This window comes from Acanthopagrus latus, chromosome 15 (assembly GCF_904848185.1).
Source record: "Acanthopagrus latus isolate v.2019 chromosome 15, fAcaLat1.1, whole genome shotgun sequence".
Lineage (NCBI taxonomy): Eukaryota > Metazoa > Chordata > Actinopteri > Spariformes > Sparidae > Acanthopagrus > Acanthopagrus latus.
The window spans coordinates 3,930,552-3,951,056 of NC_051053.1; the positions used below are offsets into that span (position 1 = coordinate 3,930,552).

General features: G+C 40.1%; 1 protein-coding gene across 2 annotated transcripts; it reads left to right on the forward strand.

Moving 5' to 3' along the window:
- The first annotated feature begins 443 nt into the window (after nucleotides 1-443).
- tm9sf2 (transmembrane 9 superfamily member 2) lies at nucleotides 444-20,467 on the forward strand. 2 transcript variants are annotated; one of them, XM_037123373.1, is made up of 17 exons: nucleotides 444-744; nucleotides 3,859-3,926; nucleotides 5,573-5,666; nucleotides 6,717-6,844; nucleotides 7,358-7,487; nucleotides 9,060-9,184; nucleotides 9,453-9,564; nucleotides 10,926-11,005; nucleotides 11,447-11,555; nucleotides 11,763-11,895; nucleotides 13,675-13,794; nucleotides 14,165-14,222; nucleotides 14,352-14,511; nucleotides 16,044-16,195; nucleotides 16,957-17,068; nucleotides 17,676-17,847; nucleotides 19,536-20,467. In XM_037123373.1, exons 1-17 carry the CDS (start codon nucleotides 628-630, stop codon nucleotides 19,601-19,603), a joined length of 1,938 nt encoding a protein of 645 aa, XP_036979268.1. In that variant the 5' UTR covers nucleotides 444-627; the 3' UTR covers nucleotides 19,604-20,467. The 2 variants fall into 2 exon arrangements, with proteins under 2 accessions (XP_036979268.1, XP_036979269.1); XM_037123374.1 differs by lacking the exon at nucleotides 3,859-3,926.
- The last annotated feature ends 38 nt before the right edge of the window (nucleotides 20,468-20,505 follow it).

A 20,505-nucleotide genomic window follows, 5' to 3' on the forward strand; every position in this document is an offset into this window, starting at 1 on the left:
AAAATATAGTCCCTATATCTTTTAAGACTTGCGCCGACATCGGGTTTAGCGCCCGGCTAACTTGAATGGGGATAAAATAGTTTAATTGTATGCCCCTCTAGGCAGTCCGAATTTAATTGGACCAAATGGCTTGAATTCTGACAGTGCAACGAATCATTTCGCGGGGGTTGTGTCGCTCAACAAACAAATGTACAGATGCTGCTTTCACCATGTTGGCTTTAGGAGAGAAAGTCTTTCTGGACACCGGTACATAACGTGAGGATGTTATTATAGTTTATCCAGTACGAAGACAGACTGCAGAGCCTGGCGCCTCCACTGGGGGCCAGGGTGGCAGGTTCTGAGATGCAAGGTAAAGACGCAAGTGAGGGAAACGTGAATACTATTTAAGGGGAATGAAAGTGGATGAACCCTGGTAAGAAGTCCGTGTATGCGCCCAAGGAAGAAGAGGACTTGCCACTAACCCAGAATGCTCAGCTTCACCAAGCAGGACTTCCGGCGTGTGACGTGTCTGCCTAGAGCAGAACCGGATGCTGGTGGCTGTGCAGTGTGGATGTCAGATGCAGCGTGAACTGCAAACAGGATTTAGATTGTTTTCTAAGTCTTGAGAGGAGACTGGCCGCTGAGAAGATGCTGCTGTGGCTGCTTGGAGCTGCGTTGCTGGCTCGAGCGGCCGGCTTCTACCTTCCCGGTCTTGCACCCGTCAGTTTCTGTGAGCCTGGAAATGACCAAGTTCCAGACTGCAAGGTAAACATTACATGGCACAGACCAGCTGTGTAGCTACCAGATGTTCGAACAAAATAACTGAACAACTAACGCAGAGTACACCCAGTAAATAAACAGACTAGATGTGCTCAAATGCAGAGGCTAGCTTAGCCCATTCTTTAGAAACGGTTCTTTTATGTGTTAGCTAACGTTAGCCAAAATAAACAAACAAAGCTAACGGATGCTATGCTAACTTCCTAACTAACTAGCTATGTAGCTAAACAGCTTAAAGTGACTTCGTTAGTCTGGATATCCAGCTAATAACAGTTATTCCCGGCTTGTTTAAGTGACTCCTGGATGTTACACGCTAGTTTGAATGTCAGCTGAGTCAGGCTCTCTGTAGGGCAGATACTGAGAACTGATTGAATAATGTCAGTTGAGAGTTCACAAACAACTCAAAGAAACTGTAAGAGCCATCACCTTGTCTACGGTCCTCAGTTTATTTTATTTATTTTATTTATTTGTGCTTGCTACTTGAAAATATTTGTAAGCATACTACTAAGTGCTTATTGTAAAATATTGTAATATTGAAATAATATAGCTGTTTAGCGTTATTTCCTGTGTCCTGTCTCCATCAATGACAGATAGGCACAGCCCTGCCATTTATCATGTATGTGTCACCGGCCTCTGGCTTGCTGTTGGTACTCACTAAAAACTCAGTGGTCATATTAAACATAGTCTTACCATACTAAATTGTCGCGTTCCTCTACATCCATTCAGGAGTGATTGACAACCACAGTAACAAAATAACTGCTAGATAGTTAGTTTTCCAAAACTACACAGTGTACCCTTAAGGAAACATTGACTTGTCAAACACTATATACATGTTTGATTATGCTCCACTTGTGAACCAAATGAACATCATATATAAGTAAGTGGGCTTTTTATTCAACCACAATGCACAAAAAAGCAAACTGGCTATAGAACTGTTGAAAATGATGCGATATTACATATCTGTGAGTGGCAAAAGTGTGTGAACCTCTAGGAGTGGCAGTTAAATTTCAAGGTGAAATAGAGTCTGTGGTGTTTTCAGTCAAAGGGATGGCAGTTCTTTTTAAAGAACAGGGATCTATCGAAGTCTGATCTTCTCAACACATGTTTGTGAAAATGTATCATGGCAGGAACAAAGGAGATTTCTGAGGACCTCAGAAAAAGAGTTGTTGATGCTCATCAGGCTGGAAAAGATTACAAAACCATCTCTAAAGAGTTTGGACTCTACCAATCAACAGTCAGACAGATTGTGTACGGATGGAGGACATTCAAGACCAAAAGACAAGGACAGTACTCCTAGTAGGAGTGAGGCCATCCGAATTTAGATTAGTTTTATTTAAACCTCGCCATCCGTCAGAAAATCTCCTGGTAAAATGTGGGCTAACTGGTGATCCAGTCAGGAGGGTTGTCTGTTTTGACTTGAACAATTCCGGTTAAAAACAAAATTGGTGTGCAGCAGTGGCGGCTGGTGACTGAAAAAATTGGGGAGGACAGGAGGAAGACCAGTCCACGGTGTTATGTTATTTTATACAAGTCAACTACTTATCCCTACTTTCTTATATTCAATGAAAATTAAGCAATAAAACAATCACAAGACTTCTTTAAAAAACATTCTATTAAATGGCAAAAGGCTGTTGACATTAGGACCATGAGAGAGGAGCAGAGAGCAGAGAGGCTGTTGACATCAGGACATCAGGACCATGAGATGTACAGTGGGCTAATATACAAGACAAAAAAAATTACCAATGTGTACTCCTTCTGGGTTTCGATCCCCAGTCACCTGTGTGGCAGGCAACTGCTCTACCCACTGTGCTCATCACTCATCACAATTGCCCAAAAACAATTGTATTGCTGCTCTGTATTGTGTCCCGGTCATGCCGCTGACATTATGTCCTCCAGCAGGACGAATGAAAACTGTGAATTATCTTTCTGACTGCTTCTCTCTGATTTGTCCAAACAATTTTTTTTCTTTCAGAAATGTGCTTATATTTCCTCTTAAACCGATTCCAATATCGCTGAAAACTCCATATTTCTTGTCCAAGCATGCCTGGCAGTGAAAGCTGTAAAATACATAGAAGTATTTATTGTTTACGGTTGTATAAATGTGAGAGTGAAATTTGGGAACTGTTATTGGACCAATCTGCTGTCAATGTTGTATTCTGGTTGCTGATTGGTAAGGGAGGACGTCCTCCCTTAGTGCGTCATTTTACGTGTCTTAGCCAATCATAGATCAGCATGAAAAAATCCTAAATGCATTGAGTGAATGGAAGGAGATCCCTTCCACGGAGGACAGAAGCTCACCGTCCTCCTCTAGCCCCCAACTTCCTGCTCCCTGCTCCTCTCACAGACTGCTCTGTCTCCTCTGTCTCCTCCATCTGCAGCTGAAGCTGTTGAACCGTTTTAAGTGGATTTTCTTCCAAAGAAGAAACATTTATAAATGATACTGAGATTTGGTAATGATTTATTTCAACCAGTTACTCTTTCTTAAAAAAATAGAGGAGGACCAACCTCCTCTGCCTCTATGGACGAGCCTCCTCTGGTGCACAGTCACCTGTTTCACCTAAACATGAATAACACACTGAAAAGTCACAGCACAGCTATAGTAATAATATCCCACCTTTATGTAGTTAATATGTTTCCGGCATTTTTTTGCATTTCTCTCAGATTTATGTTTCATTAGGATCTTTGTCTGTTGACAATTATAGATAATAATAATAAAAAAAACAGCCTCCAGATGATCCCATCATAGTCAACTCCCTCCCTAAACTTCACCAAGGATAATTACAGACTGGTTTGCCCATGTGTCTGAAGGCCATTCTGCCACTTTATGTCACAAGCCTTCCGTCACCTCCACTCTTCTTATACTCCATGGTTTATGTTTACTCTGCTCTTGCGATGAGAGGGTTTGTTTTGTTACAATATAAAACAGCTCAAGAGAACCAGTGACAAACAGCTTTTTTGTTTGTGAATGTCACAACAAATCCTCACAATAAGGTGGAAAAAAAATATGACCCAGTAACAACTCGTGATTTTATAGCATGACAACCAAACCCTGACATGAGTATTCCCGCCGTCCTCATAATATGTGTCTTTCTTTTCTTTAAGTCGACCATCGAGCTATTTGTGAACAGGTTGGATTCAGTGGAGTCTGTGCTGCCTTATGAATATACTGTGTAAGTAGTACTAACCAACATGTTATTTCCATTTTCATTTAATCCCTTCATGTCATAACTTCAGGCTGCACAACCTGCTTCTTGGTGCCTTATTTTTTGTCCCATTTAGAAATTATGTTACGATATCTCAGGAACACTTTGAGGGAATTTCTTCAAATTTGACACAAATGTCCACGTGGACTCAAAGGACAAAGGTCACTGTGAACTCACAAAACACATTTTTGGCCATTGCTCAACAGTTTATGTGATAATGGTGACAGAATTTTAAACAAATGTCAAAGTATTTTAAAAAAAATTACATTATGACATCTTATATACAAAAGGGGCGGATAACTTAATTTGTTAAACGGATAATTTTTTACATTTAATTTAACAATTATTTGTTTTTGTGTCATGAAAATGGTATTTGGATTCAAGAACATTCTTCACCATTCAGTGATGCAAAATAGGACCAGCAGTTGTCTTATTTCATGCAAGTACTATCTAATGTCAGTCAGAATTCAGGGAATGTATCGGCAATAATGTATCAATATGTTTGGAGTAAAGATTATTATCAACCTGGCTGAAATGAATACTCATTTTCAACGTTAGCTGCTTTATAGCAGGTGTTGACGATGCACCAAGACACTGAAAATTTCTGGGGAGAACCCTGTGGAGGTAGTATCAGAAGCACAGCATTGGCGAACCAAACCATTTTGAATGGATAAGCCAGCAGCGCGGAGCGGGGGTGTGTTGATCTGACAGTGTGATAACTATACATATCCCTCACTCAACTAAAGAAAGAGAAATTTTCCACAAAGCAACGTTACATGACCAAACAAAAGTAACGTAGTAACTGTAAATGCTGAAGTTGTACGTAGAGAAGCGTCTGTCCTCCTATCTGTCTGTCCTCCCACCCATGCTACTGACTCTTCATCACATTTCTTCCCAAAAAACAGCGTCTGTCACCGGCAAAAAACTTTAACTCACCAAGCGTTTGTGTTGAGAAAAAAAAAAATCACTGCGACGGCCAGACCTCCAGACCTCCAGACCTCCAGACCTCCAGACCGAGACTTCATGGACTTTCCCCCAGAAAATAGCCTCCCTCCCCATGAGTGACAGAGTCAGGCAGCATCCAATCCCCAACGGGATTATTTAATTATGTAATTTAGAGTGAAAATCTTAACTTTGTCACTTTCCAGGATTTTTAGTGGGTCAGGATCTCAATCACAACACATTATAACAGCATCCTTACGATTATACACAGTTGTGTACATGTTTAGATTGACAGGGGGACACCAGTGGAAACCCCTTGAAAAAATACAGACGTCATCATGACTTGTGCCGTCACACCTTTTTAGGCTTTGCAGCCCCAGCCTTTTGTGTAAATTACACAGTGGTTTGTCTTTAAGCCGGCGCTGCTTCACTCTGTGTGAACGACCAATGGCAGAGAATTGGCAAATTGCAGCTGCAGTGAAAATGTGGCTTCACAGTGTGAAAAGGGCTACTCACTGTCCCCCCACATCTGATTGGTTACATGTCACAAATATTAATCTGTCAACACAGAATATTCTGTATCTCCAAAGTTACTGTTTACTAAAGGTCTCAATGAATCTATGAGACGTGTTGTGCTATAAAATACTCACAATCACTTTCTTATGGTGCAGGTTTGACTTCTGCTCTGAGAACACAATGAAACGTCCTTCAGAGAATCTAGGTCAGGTTCTCTTTGGAGAGAGGATTGAACCCTCACCATATAAGGTAACGCACGTCAATTAAAACACACAAAGATGTTTCATTGACAACCTCTTCCATATGTACACAAAATGCATATAGGGGGTAATTGTCAACAGATGCAGTTTTATATTTAGGCGTGGTGCAGAAGAGGAGATTCAGTAAAGAATAGAAAGTATTTAGACACCAGATTAAAGCTTTTTAAGTACATGCAGTATGTGTATCAGACTGACCAAGCAATGTTTAAGCACTTCCAGGTTTTCATCAGGAAAAATGTTAATGTGACAAGGGGTAACACACAAAATCGGTATCATGATGACTTAAAGTTGTAGTCTGTAATTTTTTTTGTGTTATATTTGCTAAAATTGTCATAATGATCTGACAGTAGAATAAGATACATGTCAGCTGTGTAAAATTCCACTGTCTGTGGCTCCACCCAGTGGCTGTAATTTGATTTGCAAGAATCCAGCACTCCCGGATCAACACAACCAATCAGAGCCAAGGGGAGTGTCTGAAAGGTGTCAGTCATGCAGCCCAATCCCTCGCATAGTGCCTACTCTGCAGTGCCTCTCCCCCACGCAGCACCTGCTCTCACCTCGTCAGATATGTTCAAGCTTAAGCTGTAAACAATTTGTCCTCTCTAGGTTTTATTTAAACCACTGAATAGAATGAGAGCATTAAAATGTGTCACATAATATTCGGTAATTTTAAGATGGGGCAGTGTTGGGTCTATTTGCTTGCAGGAAACTCGTCACAAACTATCAAATGTCAGCCAAACAGAATCCTGATTTATATTCAAACAGCTTGTCCTAGTTTGATTTTTGGTGCAGCTGGATGGAGAAGACGACAGGAACACTAACTACCCTGATTCCAAAAAAGTTAGGACGCTGTGTAAAACATAAATGAGACATGTGTCTCCCTTTCATTAACTACTGCACAAGCTACAGCTACTGCCTCCAGCAAAGAATAACTTTGTTCGGGTTCTGAAGTAGGATTCATTGTTAATATCCTTGACAGCAATTGTGACAGTGCCAAATTACACACCAACTACAACTTACTGTGTGTCCTTTTTGTCAGTTTGAGTTTAAGAAACCTGCAGTGTGTCAGAAGGTGTGTACCAAAACCTACGACATCAACAGCCCCGCAGACAAAGCCAAACTCGACTTCCTAAAGAAGGGCATGTTACTGAACTATCAGCATCACTGGTATGTATGAAACATTGACACACACATATCATGAAGTGAAGCAAATTATAATCACACAGACACACATGAAAATGTTCTAAATAAGATACATGTACATTCAATAGGCAAAATTATAATGACATTTTGTGTGTGTTTGATTATTGGTATGTATTTTGGTTGATAGATTGTGATATCATGAGCGTCAGTAGAAGTTAATGAGTGCATAGATATCGATTTTATTTTTGTAAAGTGAACAATGAAAGACTGACAGCACGTTAGAAAATTTAGACCTAAATCCAGAAATATAGGCTTAAAATAACATTAGAGCTTATGAGGAAATGTGCTCTTGTCACCTGGAAGCATGAAAGCTAAATTATGTGTGTGCAGTGAAAACTAAAGGTACACTAAGTAAAGATTTGTCCCAAGAGTCACAAGTCAACAACATTAATATCCTGACCTGAAATTGTCAGCTTTCAGGAGTTGACAGTTTGTGTTTGTGTGTGCATATGCCTCTGTGTGTCTGTGTCTGTTTAGGATTGTAGATAACATGCCGGTCACCTGGTGCTATGATGTTGAAGATGGGCAGAAATTCTGTAATCCTGGTTTTCCTATTGGCTGTTACGTCACAGAGGGAGGCCGAGCCAAGGACGCCTGTGTGGTCAATGTGAGTGGTACAGAAGTGGACATAAACAATGGCCTCTATAACAGAATTGCTTAATGTCATACCATGTTACCTAAGCCCTTCCAGATCATGTCTTGGATTTTCTTGAAAATATTTACCGGTATGTAAAAAGTCCTTTTTTGGTTGTCAATTTTTAGATTTGGGCTTCAGAGCTAAATGCCATCATGTTTGTAATTCTTTGTAAGTGTATTCTCACCAGTTGCTTATTTTTCTCTGGATTGGATTGAAATTTGTCCTGAACATCTAAGACACCCTAAGGATACTTTACATGTATTGATTCAGATAGTTGCAGAATGTTTACAGTAATCAAACTGCTAACAATAAGTATTTCTTAAAAATCTGTCATTTTCAAAATTAGTATCTCCTCTTAATAATGTTTTAAAGAAATTCCAATGTAATATTGCATTTGGTTGTTTTATTTCAAATAGCTATAAAGTTACAGCTTGTTATGGCTTGATGGATACCGGATTTAATGCCTTGTTTCAACCTGCATGGTATGGCCCGCCTTGACCACTGATTGGTATGAGTGAATCATCACTTCTGCAACATAGACATTCTGCACACCAATTGTTTTATTCTACTCAACCAAGTTTAAAGTGTAGATGTTCCTCTGTTTTGCTGCCAATAAAACCATCTGTGTGTTTGTGTCACGTTAAAGGTGATGTCACAGCAGATAAAGGCAGCATTGTTATGATGATCATCTTAAAATTCTGCCTCCTTTTCAGTGAGTACCAACTGCAGTTGAAAGTGGACACAAATGCAGCACACACATGGAAGGCCGGATTAAGAAACCGCTTTAAAAAAAAACAACTGAATAATACACAAAAACCAAGAATCCAGGAAAACCAAAAGTGAGTCAAAAAGACAAAAATACAAAGAAGCAATAAAAGAACTTAAACAAAGTGCAAACAAAAGCAAAGTACAAATCATTGAAAACACAAGGAACAAAAAACAGAAATGTGAAGACACTGTGAGAGAATAGAGAAGACAACTGAGATAACATGAGTGAGAAACTCCGGCTGGCAACACAGGAGAACATGGAATGAACTGACAAAGACACGAGGGAGCATGGACTATACGCACACACACTCTAACAAGGGGATGAGGTTCAGGCAGAGTAAGACAGGGAAAGGACAGGTGAGGGAATGGAATGAAAAAACATTGGAAGGAGGGAAAATCACACCGAGGGAGGAACTGAAAAGCAACATGCGGCACATGAGGGCACAATTTCAAAATAAAACAGGAAATAAGAGAACAATAACACCGGGATCATGACAGAAGCCATGCTATACCACGCAGTGGAAACAAGGCTGTTGACACTGGTATCACAAGCAGACAGGTGCAGGCAGGGACCATAAATATAAAAACAGGCTGAATGGCTGTCGCTAAAAGATAGAACAGCTTGAGGTCAACACAGTACAAATATCTACCTGTATTACGAAACCAGTAAGTGTAATATGACAACCCTAATGGTTCATATCCTAGAGCTGTAACTGTAAAAACACATTATCACCTTGTCTATGCTTTGAACCTTTGTTTCTTTGTTTTTTTCAGTCTAACTTTAATGAAAAGGATGCTTTTTACATCTTTAATCACGTGGACATCACAATCCATTACCACATCGTTGAGCATGAACAACTCGGAGCACGATTGGTTGCTGCCAAGATTGAACCTAAAAGGTAATGCAAGAGTTTTAGCCGTTATGGAGCTGTCTGGTCAAAATATGGATGGTAGCATTTTAGCATAGTGTGTTGTTTGGGATATGTTTGCATTTGGGCCAACTGTAGGAGTTCTTGTGGTGGTATGGAAACCATCCATTCCACTGTCTAGTGAACAGATCTCCATATGTAAATTTAATATTGGTGGGGTACTTTGAACCAGTAGTCAACTAGTAGTAGTAAACTGCTAGAATCTGTTTCTTATGTCTCTTTTTCTTTTTCCACCCAGCTATGAAAACCTTAATGATGATAGCCCCGATTGCTCTGGAGGGCCAAAGTTCCTGAAAAACAAACACACAGGACCATTCAAGATTCCATACACATACTCTGTCAACTTTGTGGTTAAGTACAATAGTATCATCTTGATGTATTTAATGCTGGGCTACAAAATGAAGATGGACTGAAGCTAAAAGCGGCTTTGGAGAGACACTCCCTCTAAAACTGCTGTGCCTTGTTGTTATCTGCTCTAGCCACATGCTCACCATCGTATGCACTTTATTTAGTGTCATGATGGATGCTCCTCAGAAAAACACACCAGTGGTTACTTCAATATTGAGTGGGATCAGACAGAATACATTATCATACACACCAGCTAGCCATTTTAGAGACAGGTGCTTTAAAGATCAACTGATCTCAGATGTTTGGCTAAATTGCCTCTAACCTTATTCAAAGAATACCTCAACATGACTAGGACTTGCAGTGTGTAAGACATGCCCATCACTCCTTCATGCTGTAACCTGCACATGCAGTTGTCCACCCCAGCACCTCAGTATAAGTCATAAGACTATCCTCCATCATGACACCATATGTGAAAATGTCTGATTTGGTCCATACTATAACTATTTGCAGTTAAACCACTGTAATACCATAAAAGCAAATGAAAGGAAAATTTAAAATAGGGTCAGACTTTACTGTTATACATGCAAAAAAATTTGGTGACAATCTTGGAACAAGTAGTTCTATAGATAGATTTTTATTTTAAATACAAATCCAGACCTTAGAGTCATTAAATAGATGACGCACATAGGCGTTGCCCCAGATACTTCATGATTTTGGATGTAGACAACAGCAGAGGACTCAAGATAGAATTTGTAACAACCTAATTTAATGGGACTTTGTGAACTGTTTTCGAGTAGAAACTTTAGAATAATTAATCATCATCATGACAGGTTCTTCTGCAATGTCACTGCTCTGTTTAGAAAAAGAATGGATGGATCATATGATGCAGCCTTGTCGGTGTTAGGGTAGCCCGATTGCAGTTGAAACAGATAATTTTAACTACACACTGTGATATTAAGGTAAATATGTGAAATTAATTCCATACCAATTACCCAGCCCTACCCAGCAATTGAAATTGAAATTTAATACATTGCTTTAATAAGATAAAGGAATGTAGCTGCATTATTTCACCCTAGGGCTGGGTGAATAGGGTTGCTGGGTTTGGGGATGGGAGGGGAATGTTTACTTCTTCGTCTTTTCCTGAGGTAACCTTTCTCCTTTAGATACCAGAAGTGTTTCTGTTCTAGCTCATATTTGGAAGCTATCATTTGAAACTACATTAATGTATGATTTGTATGTAATTGAGAGAGCATTACTAACCCCTTACTAGCCCAAAAATCTTGGATTTAATGTTGGATCTTGCGCCATGTCTCTGAGGTATGTAGCCGTATAAAGAAATAACTGGGTGTGTTTGTGTATGTAGGAGGACAAGAATATTCGCTGGGCATCCAGATGGGACTATATCCTGGAGTCAATGCCTCACACCAACATCCAGTGGTTCAGGTAAGACTCACACACATACTGACATACAGCACATGACATTAACGTTGTGCCTCATTTCTGAATAAAAGCAAATGTTTACTACAAGAACTTTTTGTGGTTTTGATGATGGAGCCTATGTTCATGAATACTCTGGTAATGATGTTCAAGGTTCAATAACAAATTCAAATGGTAATCAGATTTTAAGTCAAGGATCAACAGGGACAAATTCATAACAGTATTTAAGTCAGCAATGGGCACCTTATTTGCTGAGCCTTTAAAACATACTCTCAGTTGAACAGTTTGTGTGTCATGCCAGAGATAACTTGACTGAATTTTAAACTACCAGCCTTTAGCCAATAATACACATTAATTAATGTTACATCAGTATTTGAATGTTTCAGTACTGACCCCGATTACTTGTGCAGTGATAATTAATTTGGCTTTGCTGTTGTCTCTCCCCAGCATAATGAACTCTTTGGTGATTGTGTTGTTCTTGTCTGGAATGGTAGCCATGATCATGCTGCGGACTCTGCATAAAGACATCGCCAGATACAATCAGATGGACTCTGTGGTGAGTAGCTGTCTCTGTGGCTCCTAGGAACACTGAAGAGGTGAGACTGAGCTCTGACCAGAAAAGTTTTTAGTTACAGGAATGTATAAGTCACTTCACTTGAACTATATTTACCACCATACAATACACCATACAGTCATTGCACTACTGTAAGACATCACAGCTGTGTCAGGCGTTAATCATATATGTATCTGTTTTGTTCTCCAGGAGGATGCTCAGGAAGAGTTTGGGTGGAAGCTGGTCCATGGAGATGTTTTTCGACCTCCCAGGAAGGGAATGCTGCTTTCAGTTTTCCTCGGCTCTGGAACCCAGATCTTCATTATGACCTTCGTCACCCTTTGTATGTTAATGTTATCTTCATGATTGTTTTTGTTTTGCTATGTTTACACTACAAAGCTTGTTCACCAGAGCGCAATAACAAATTACCCTGGAATCTGTTCACTCAGTACAACTTAATTAATGGAATCCTCACTGAAAATGTCGTATATCAAGTGTAACAGAAAAATGTAACAATATTGGACAAAATGTAAGACCCAACATTACAGAATTCCCTTTAGAAAACAACAAAAACATTTAAAGACAGGCAGCAACAAATACAAACTGTACAATTTTAGCACATACAGAAAATGAGAAAAGGAAATATAACAAAAAACATTTTAGATTAACACTTATATTTCTGATAACGCAGCCACAACAAACATCTCAGAGTAGATATCAACACATTGAAAACACAGAACAACACTATATTGCCATATATAAAAGAAAAGTACAAATGTAATGAAATTCTTGCTATTTAATCTTCTAGCAATATAAACATCCTTTCATAATGATCATGAATCACTAAAACTCTATCACCAGATAACAGAAAAGCAAATTCGGAATAATACACTGCTCAAAAAAAGGGACAACAGGAGCAAAAGCAAGACAATCCCCCCAAAAAGGAAATGGCTTTGCATGTGCTAGCCAAAGACAATTGCTCTCTCCTTATCCTTCCTGACTGATTCTTGTGAAGTTTTGTGTTCTGCTAGTATCCTTGTTGTACTGGTAGCATGAGGCGGTACCTGCACCCAAATCAACGTGCACAGGTAGTCCAGCTCCTCTAGGATAGCACATCCATATGTGCGGTTGCAAGAAGGTTTGTTGTGTCGTCCAGCACAGTCTCAAGAGCATGAGGACATACCAGGAGACAGGCTGTTAAGTGGCCACTTGGATAGGGCCGTAGATGGGAGTCAACCCTGCACCGGTATCAGCTCCTTTGTGTGAGGAGAAACGGGAGGAGCACTGTCAGCTACCTACAAAACAACCTCTACTAGGCTACTGGTGTGCATGTTTCTGACCAAACTATCAGAAACAGACTGAGAGTGGCATGAGGGTCTGACATCCTCTTATGGGGGACCTGTCCTCACAGCCAAACACCATGCAGCTCGATTGTCATTCGTGAGACATCACCAAAATTGCCAGGTCCACCACTGATTCTTCTTTCTCTTCATGGGTGAGAGCAAGTTCACACTGAGCACGTATGACGTGCGTGAAAGAATCTGGAGACACCATGGTGAATGTTATCTTGGTCTTATCATCATGACCGGTTTGGTGTTGGGTCAGTGATGGTCTGGAGAGGCAAATTCTTTGAGAGTTGCACAGACCTCCATGGTTCCTCCTGGTGCAGGACAACGCCTGGCCTCATGTGGCCAGAGTGTGGAGGCATTTCCTTGATGACCAAGGCATTGATTCCATTGGCTGGCCCTCTCATTCCCCTGACATCATTCCAGGAAAATAGATCCCCAGGACACCATCCACTGACTCATCAAGAGCATGCCCAGATGTTGTCAGGGAGGCATACAGGCACGTGGGGGGTCATACACACTATCGAGTCACATTATGAGTTGCCGTGATAAAATTTACCAAAGATTTCAGGTGTGATTTTTAATCCAGCCCTCAGTGGGTTGATGATTTTGGATTGATTTGATTTTAATAAAAGATTCATTAAGATCTGATGTGTGATCATAGTGTTCCCTTAATTTTTTTGAGCAGTGTATAATCAACTCTGTATTAAAGTGTTAAAGTGAAAAGTGCATCACTTATCCTAACTTCCAATGTTTAAAATCTCCCCTCTTCCCAGTCTTTGCCTGTCTTGGGTTCCTCTCTCCGGCAAACCGTGGGGCTTTGATGACATGTGCTGTTGTTCTCTGGGTTCTTCTGGGTACTCCTGCTGGATATGTGGCTGCTCGCCTCTACAAATGTAAGTATTCAGTACCGTTTTCTGACAATTAATCAAACAATAACATACGAATACTTCATATTTTGTGTTCTGAAGGAAACCAAGAGTGTCTTCTAAAATCATCAGTTTGTCATTTTGCTAGGTAGGTTAAAAACAACACAAAGTTTGTTAATATTACTTTTTATTTGCAGCAGTTGTAACAATAATTAAGTTTGCTCAGCACATTCATGCTCAAAATCAAAGTCATTGAAAATACTGCAGCCCTGAGCTGTGGACAACCATGCAATTAAATGTAAACTATAAATGAGGACAATTTCAATAGCATGATAGCTTCCCAGTTTGATTTAATTTTTAAAAAACATTATCTTCTTCCTGTTTGATTCCTCTTCAGCTTTTGGAGGAGAGAAATGGAAGACCAATGTTCTGCTGACAGCCTTCCTTTGTCCTGGGTAAGACTGTCTCTCCTCGCTTAAACACTGAACTTAATAATGAACACAAATGCAAACCCAAAGACAATAACTGGAACTGGATCTCATTCTCCTAGTTCATCATCTATCATCATCACTGTCTATGCTCAGGGTGGTGTTTGCAGATTTCTTTGTGATGAACTTGATCCTGTGGGGTGAAGGGTCTTCAGCAGCCATGCCATTCGGGACCCTGGTTGCCATTTTAGCACTTTGGTTCTGTATCTCAGTGCCACTTACCTTCATAGGAGCATACTTTGGCTTCAAGAAAGTAGTAAGTAAATATCAACCCACATACTTCACATCCATTCATACCTGATACATCTCATAATGTTGGTTTGCATGCCAGTGGTGGTTTGGGGAAAGAGTATGTATTCAGGCCAATGTTATCAGGAAGTATTTTAAGCACTCTAGTAACAAAAGAACCAAATGTGATAAATAACAAAAGATACTGAACACTGCAGACTGGAAACAGCCCACAAGAGCTGCCGTTCTGGAGATGCTCTTACCCAGTCATCTAGCCATCACAGTGTGGCCCTTGTCAAACTCATTCAAATCCTTATTCTTGCCCATTTTTCCTGATTCTAACACATCAACTTTGGGGACATGGCGACATGTTCACTTGCTGCCTAATATATCCCACCCACTAACAGGTGCCATGATGAAGAATACTCAGTGTTATTCACTTCACCTGTCAGGGTCATAGTGTTATGCCTGATTGGTGTATATACAGTGGGAACTATGGAGTGTTTTTAATGTTTTTTAAGCCTTTTGTACATGTAAGATATGATTAGTGAGATCGTTAACTTTAATATTACAGACAAGATTTATTCTTTATTCACACTGTTGATGTCAGTATGCTTATTATATCCATAACCGTGCCATCTGTCCTCTTTCAGGAGGAAAGTAAGGAACGGTTGTGTGCAAAACTTATGATTATGGTGGAAACCTTGATGGCAGAGAAAAATGTGTTCATCAGACAGCCACATGGTTTTCACAGGGCACGTGCACAACTAAGTACAACTAAGTACAACTAACTGAGATCTTCAGCCACTTTAGACTTACTTGTCACTGTCACTTCTGCAAGGTTACATAAGTCTGGTAATCGTAATGCCAAGTCATTACAATAACATGAGTTGAGAGATGATAGTCTGTCTACTACAGGGTCCGTTCAATCACAATTTACAGTCAGCTGTTACAAATAAAGGCAACTAAGGACTGACAGCAGAGCAAGAATACAGCCACTTAAAATAAGACTGCTATCTGATGATCTTCACGTTGTTCATGTGCAGGACATTTACATTACAGCTCATTTAGCTCACCTTTAGCAGTATCACAGTAACAAGAAGACGGTCACAACACACTAACTGTAACAGTTTGTGTTGTCATTAATTGCACTAAAGATATGTTTCATGAAATACATGTTAGATGTTACTTACCGTTATAAAGCACAGTCAACGCTAAAGTAACTCACTATCACCCCTCAGGCCTGGAGGTATTATTACAAGAAGGGATGGACTGAAAGGCTAGAGAGGCTACAATAACTCACTATGCCCATGCAGTGTGTATTTCTCTGCAATACAGTACGTAATACCTGATCTGTTTATTCTTCACTCTCTGTTGATGGGGTTAGTTCATTTGTTCAATATTTTAAACTGAAATTGTGTCAAAGTCTTACAACATGCACCTTTAAGAAAACCAACAAGGTTCACATAAAAAAGAGATTATGCTTAATGTTCTCTCTCTCACGCTCTCTTTCTCTCCTCCTCCCTCCCTCCCTGATGCGAATGTGTGTGATTGTTTAAGGGTATTGAGCACCCTGTAAGAACCAATCAGATTCCTCGTCAAATCCCAGAGCAGTCGTTCTACACGAAGCCATTCCCTGGTATCATCATGGGAGGAATTCTGCCTTTTGGATGTATTTTCATTCAGCTCTTCTTTATACTAAACTCCATCTGGTGAGAATGAAAACAAAGGTTTGAGTGTAACTATGCACAGAAAGTCAGAATAAATCTTGCAAGATCAGTTTTTGCCATTAGATTTTAGTATGTGTTTGTTGAGAATACTTGCATTCAGCTGTGGGAAGTCTAACATTTATGTCAAATTCTGGTCATAAATAAAAGCGCATTTATGCTCCCTTTTATGTATGAAAATATTGTTCTATTGTTTTCCATTTCATAAAACATAACCGGCACTGCCCACATACTGTCATGCCCCCCATGACGACCTCATGCTCCGTTGGTCTGTTCTTGTAAGCTCTGAGGAAAAGTGCAGAAGTATGACTGAAATTAATGCAGAGTACAGACAGGAGGCTTAATCCATATCTGAATGCATATCTAACACAGAGCATAAATGAGCTTTGAAGTGTTTCCAGCAGAAACATTACGTGGACCACAACATAATTTCCATCCAGTTCTATACATAAATACTGTTGTATTTACTTCAGTCCATCTAGTCCCAGCTGGAGTTACTTACACCTCAGGGGTACTTCTGCTATTGCCAGGGAGTAAGTGGAGAGATTGTAGAGTTGCTCAGTCAGTTTACAAAGAATTAAATTTGGAAAAATAATTGAAATACAGTAATTAGCTAAAAGTAATCGGTAAATTTTAATGGATACAAGGGGTATTTGAGGTCACTGGAGTGGGTTGTGGGGGTCTATATTTTGAAGAAGGGTGGGAGTTAGTTTAAAGACTCAGTCATGTCTCTTTCCGATCTCCAGGTCCCATCAGATGTACTACATGTTTGGCTTCCTTTTCCTAGTCTTCATCATCCTGGTCATCACCTGCTCTGAAGCCACCATCCTGCTCTGCTACTTCCACTTATGTGCTGAGGTAACACTGTGACCAGTGCTGAAATGTGATGTTTTTTGTTACAGGGATAATATTAAAGGGACATTCCAGTGTAAGATTAATCCATGGTCTAACACACCGTGACACCGAGTAAGACCCCCCCCCCCCTCGAGAGATCAAGTTTGCAGACCGCTTATGTAGTTTTAGCAACCTCAGAAATGACTGCACGATAACAGTACATTGCAGTATATGCCTCTAGCAAGAAACTGCCATCAAAAAGCCATAAATAATACTCAGAATAGCACCAGCAATAGTACAAATAGGGTCACAGCACATAGTTCGAGGCATCAAACCTCTGCTGGCTATTGCTGTTCTAAAGTGACCACAACTCACCACTCTCCTGTAACAGCTTCCTGTTGTGGGGAAGTCCCTGCGAGTCGATTTAGACACATCAGCCAAAGTGTTATAGGCTGTCTTATGGCAGTTGGCTTCTTCTTCTAAGCTTTTTCCAGTTGAGTAGGGCTTGATGATGTCACTATCACATTCAACTGCTTATTGATTGGAGGCTCTGTCAACCTGTATGACAGACCGTTCCTCTGTCAAGGCCTCCTTTAAGTCTCCTGTCTGGCTGTGTTCGTCCTATTCACAGGACTACCACTGGCAGTGGCGCTCCTTCCTGACCAGCGGCTTCACAGCTATCTATTTCCTGGTCTATGCCATTCATTACTTCTTCTCAAAGCTGCAAATCACTGGACTGGCCAGCACCATCCTGTACTTTGGATATACCATGATCATGGCTCTTATCTTTTTCTTATTCACCGGTAAGTACTTACATTTTTTTAAAAAAGGAGGGCTAATCTAGTTTCCTTTCAGTCATTACAGCTGTTATCTTAAACTGGACTGCAAACTCTGGAGGTTAAAAGTTGAAATTATCAGTTTATAGGGTAGAAAGTTTGTCAGGATTTAGGTATTTCTTGAGAGCACTTTTTATAAACTTAATTTTAAATAGTTATTAATGAGTTATACATTTGATTATGCTTACATTTGAGCCGTAATTTCCGAATGATCACTCTTATTCTATCTTCAAGTGTGCTTCACTTTATCTTGAGCTTTACATAGTTTGTAGATTAATCATTGATCATATTCATTACCCTTAATAATTACAATTGAGATATCAAAACTAATTTCCACCACTGTTTGAGAACCTCACCAATGCATCACAGTTGGCAAAACTGAACTGTGTTATACACAGTGATGGTTAAGGGCACATCTACTTCTATTTTTGTCTTACTCTGGGACTTGAAATGTGGCTGTTGCGCATGTGACCACTTCCACAATGTTTAAGATTTATGGTTTTGCGAGCATACGTGCAGCTTTATACATCAGACAAAAACAATGCATATGCTGTTTTTGGCCCTGTTCAGACCCGGTATCAACATGCGTCCTGAGGGATTCAATCACAAGTGGACAGCTCTAAGTAGAAGTATGAATAGACATGTTGAGGATACATTTGAGATCCGCATGCATGGGCTGCATGTGTTTAGCTGTGTGTATGCACGTATGTCCTGGGCCACATTGAAGGACCGTCTATGTGTTAATACAACACATTAAGAAGTTTCTAGCCTTGTAAAAAAGTGACAGTTTGTCGCAGCATCACTGTAAGACCTTGAGTGCACCATGCCCACTTCCTTGTCCGAAGTGTGTCTTACCTCCCAGCAGCTGTTTAAAGGAGAATTTCGGTTGATTTAAACATGCAGCTTCATTGCTCAAGCTACCCTTGACTTGCCAGTGCTGAAGACGCGAACACATTTGGTCCAACCATTACTGGGCTCCGTCAATGGAGAGTTAGCAATGACAGCTAACGGCATAGGGTCAGGACTTTACACTGTGTTTTAAGCTTCTTAACATGCTCCACATCTCACCCCAAAAGTTATGCAACATCAGCAGACACTTTACAACACAGCACTGTAGCGTGTATGACTCAAAATAAATAAAAAAGTAGTTAAAACAGTGTATTTGTGCAAGGAGCTACATACCGGTTTGTTGACATCTGTGTCTTCTGGTAGCTAGACCAAACTAGTCAATCCGTCGAGCGTACACTTACTCCCTCACTGGCGGAGACAGAAACGTATTCCAGCATTTTCATTTTTCTGTTCATAATGTACATGCCCATGTTACAGCCTGTCATGAGCCATGAGCCCTACAATAGCCTGTTAAGCCTGTTGAGTACACGCTCGACGGAGCTTGAGCAATGAAGCTGCGTTTTAAAAATAGACTGAAGTTCTCCTTTAAATGCACTGTGTCAACTGATTTCAACATCTTCACCTAATGCATTAAAGAATATAAGCCTGTCAAATTTGACAAATACAGCACATTTGAACAATTTTAACATGTTCTTTCCAATGTTTGTGAATTTCTGACCACGACTGTACATAAAATTATACGTTGTGCTAAGGAAAAGCTTTATTTAATGTATCTCTTAGTAAAGATGTAATTTGTCCATCCTCAGGTACAATCGGCTTCTTCGCCTGCTTCTGGTTTGTTACCAAGATCTACAGTGTGGTCAAAGTGGACTGAATGATCCCAACACAACAGACTATATATAGCATGGCTGGCATGACTGGAGGTTTCTTTCTTCCATCAGCCTCTGGAGCATTCAGCCAACTGAAGTGAACATTACAACCTGAACCCTCACCCCTGACAGATGACAGTTTTCTTTGTTTTTGTGCCTAAATGTTTTTGTGTGAGCATGTACATACTGGGTTGTAATTTTACACGTACAGTACTTGTCCGAACAAAATTAATCACAACTCTTTACAAGCCTCTTCAATCTTCGGCTCACGAATGGGATAGAGATGCGGGTTAAGCTAATTATCCTGCAGTACTGTGAATGAGACAGATTTTACAAAAGCTGCATGCCTTGAAGGAGCCAGCCCCTGAAATCAAACAGTCACATTTTGACAACTTCCATAATGCGGGGCAAAAATTGTTTGCATTCTGATCCAACAGACAGCCAGAGTCCAGTCCCACTTTACTGCTAGCCTGTGTTTTTATTTTAAACACACACACACTAGGGGCATCTTGACTCTTGCCCTGTTTCCTAGCATCAACTTATGTTCACTCCATAAAAGCAGCAGTTGCATCACATTCGCTTCCCCAGAGAAGTGGTAATCAGCTCCCTAATTTGTCTATAGCCAGTGAGTATTGCACTTTATGTGTGGTTTGTCCATTCCTTGTAGGTTTCTGGTCAGTCCCAAGCCTTAGGACTTTTTTGGTTTAAGATTTATAATATGTAACAACTCTTCATAAGACTTCTAAAACAACTAGATCTTTGTTACGTGGTTTATTCAAGCCAACAATGTGTTTCATTTAACTGCTTGTTCCTAATTCCGGAATGGCAAACAAGACTAAACTGGATGTGAATAAAACTTTAAAACATCACTTCGTCTGTGAACATTTGTGCCAGGGTCATGTCAAAG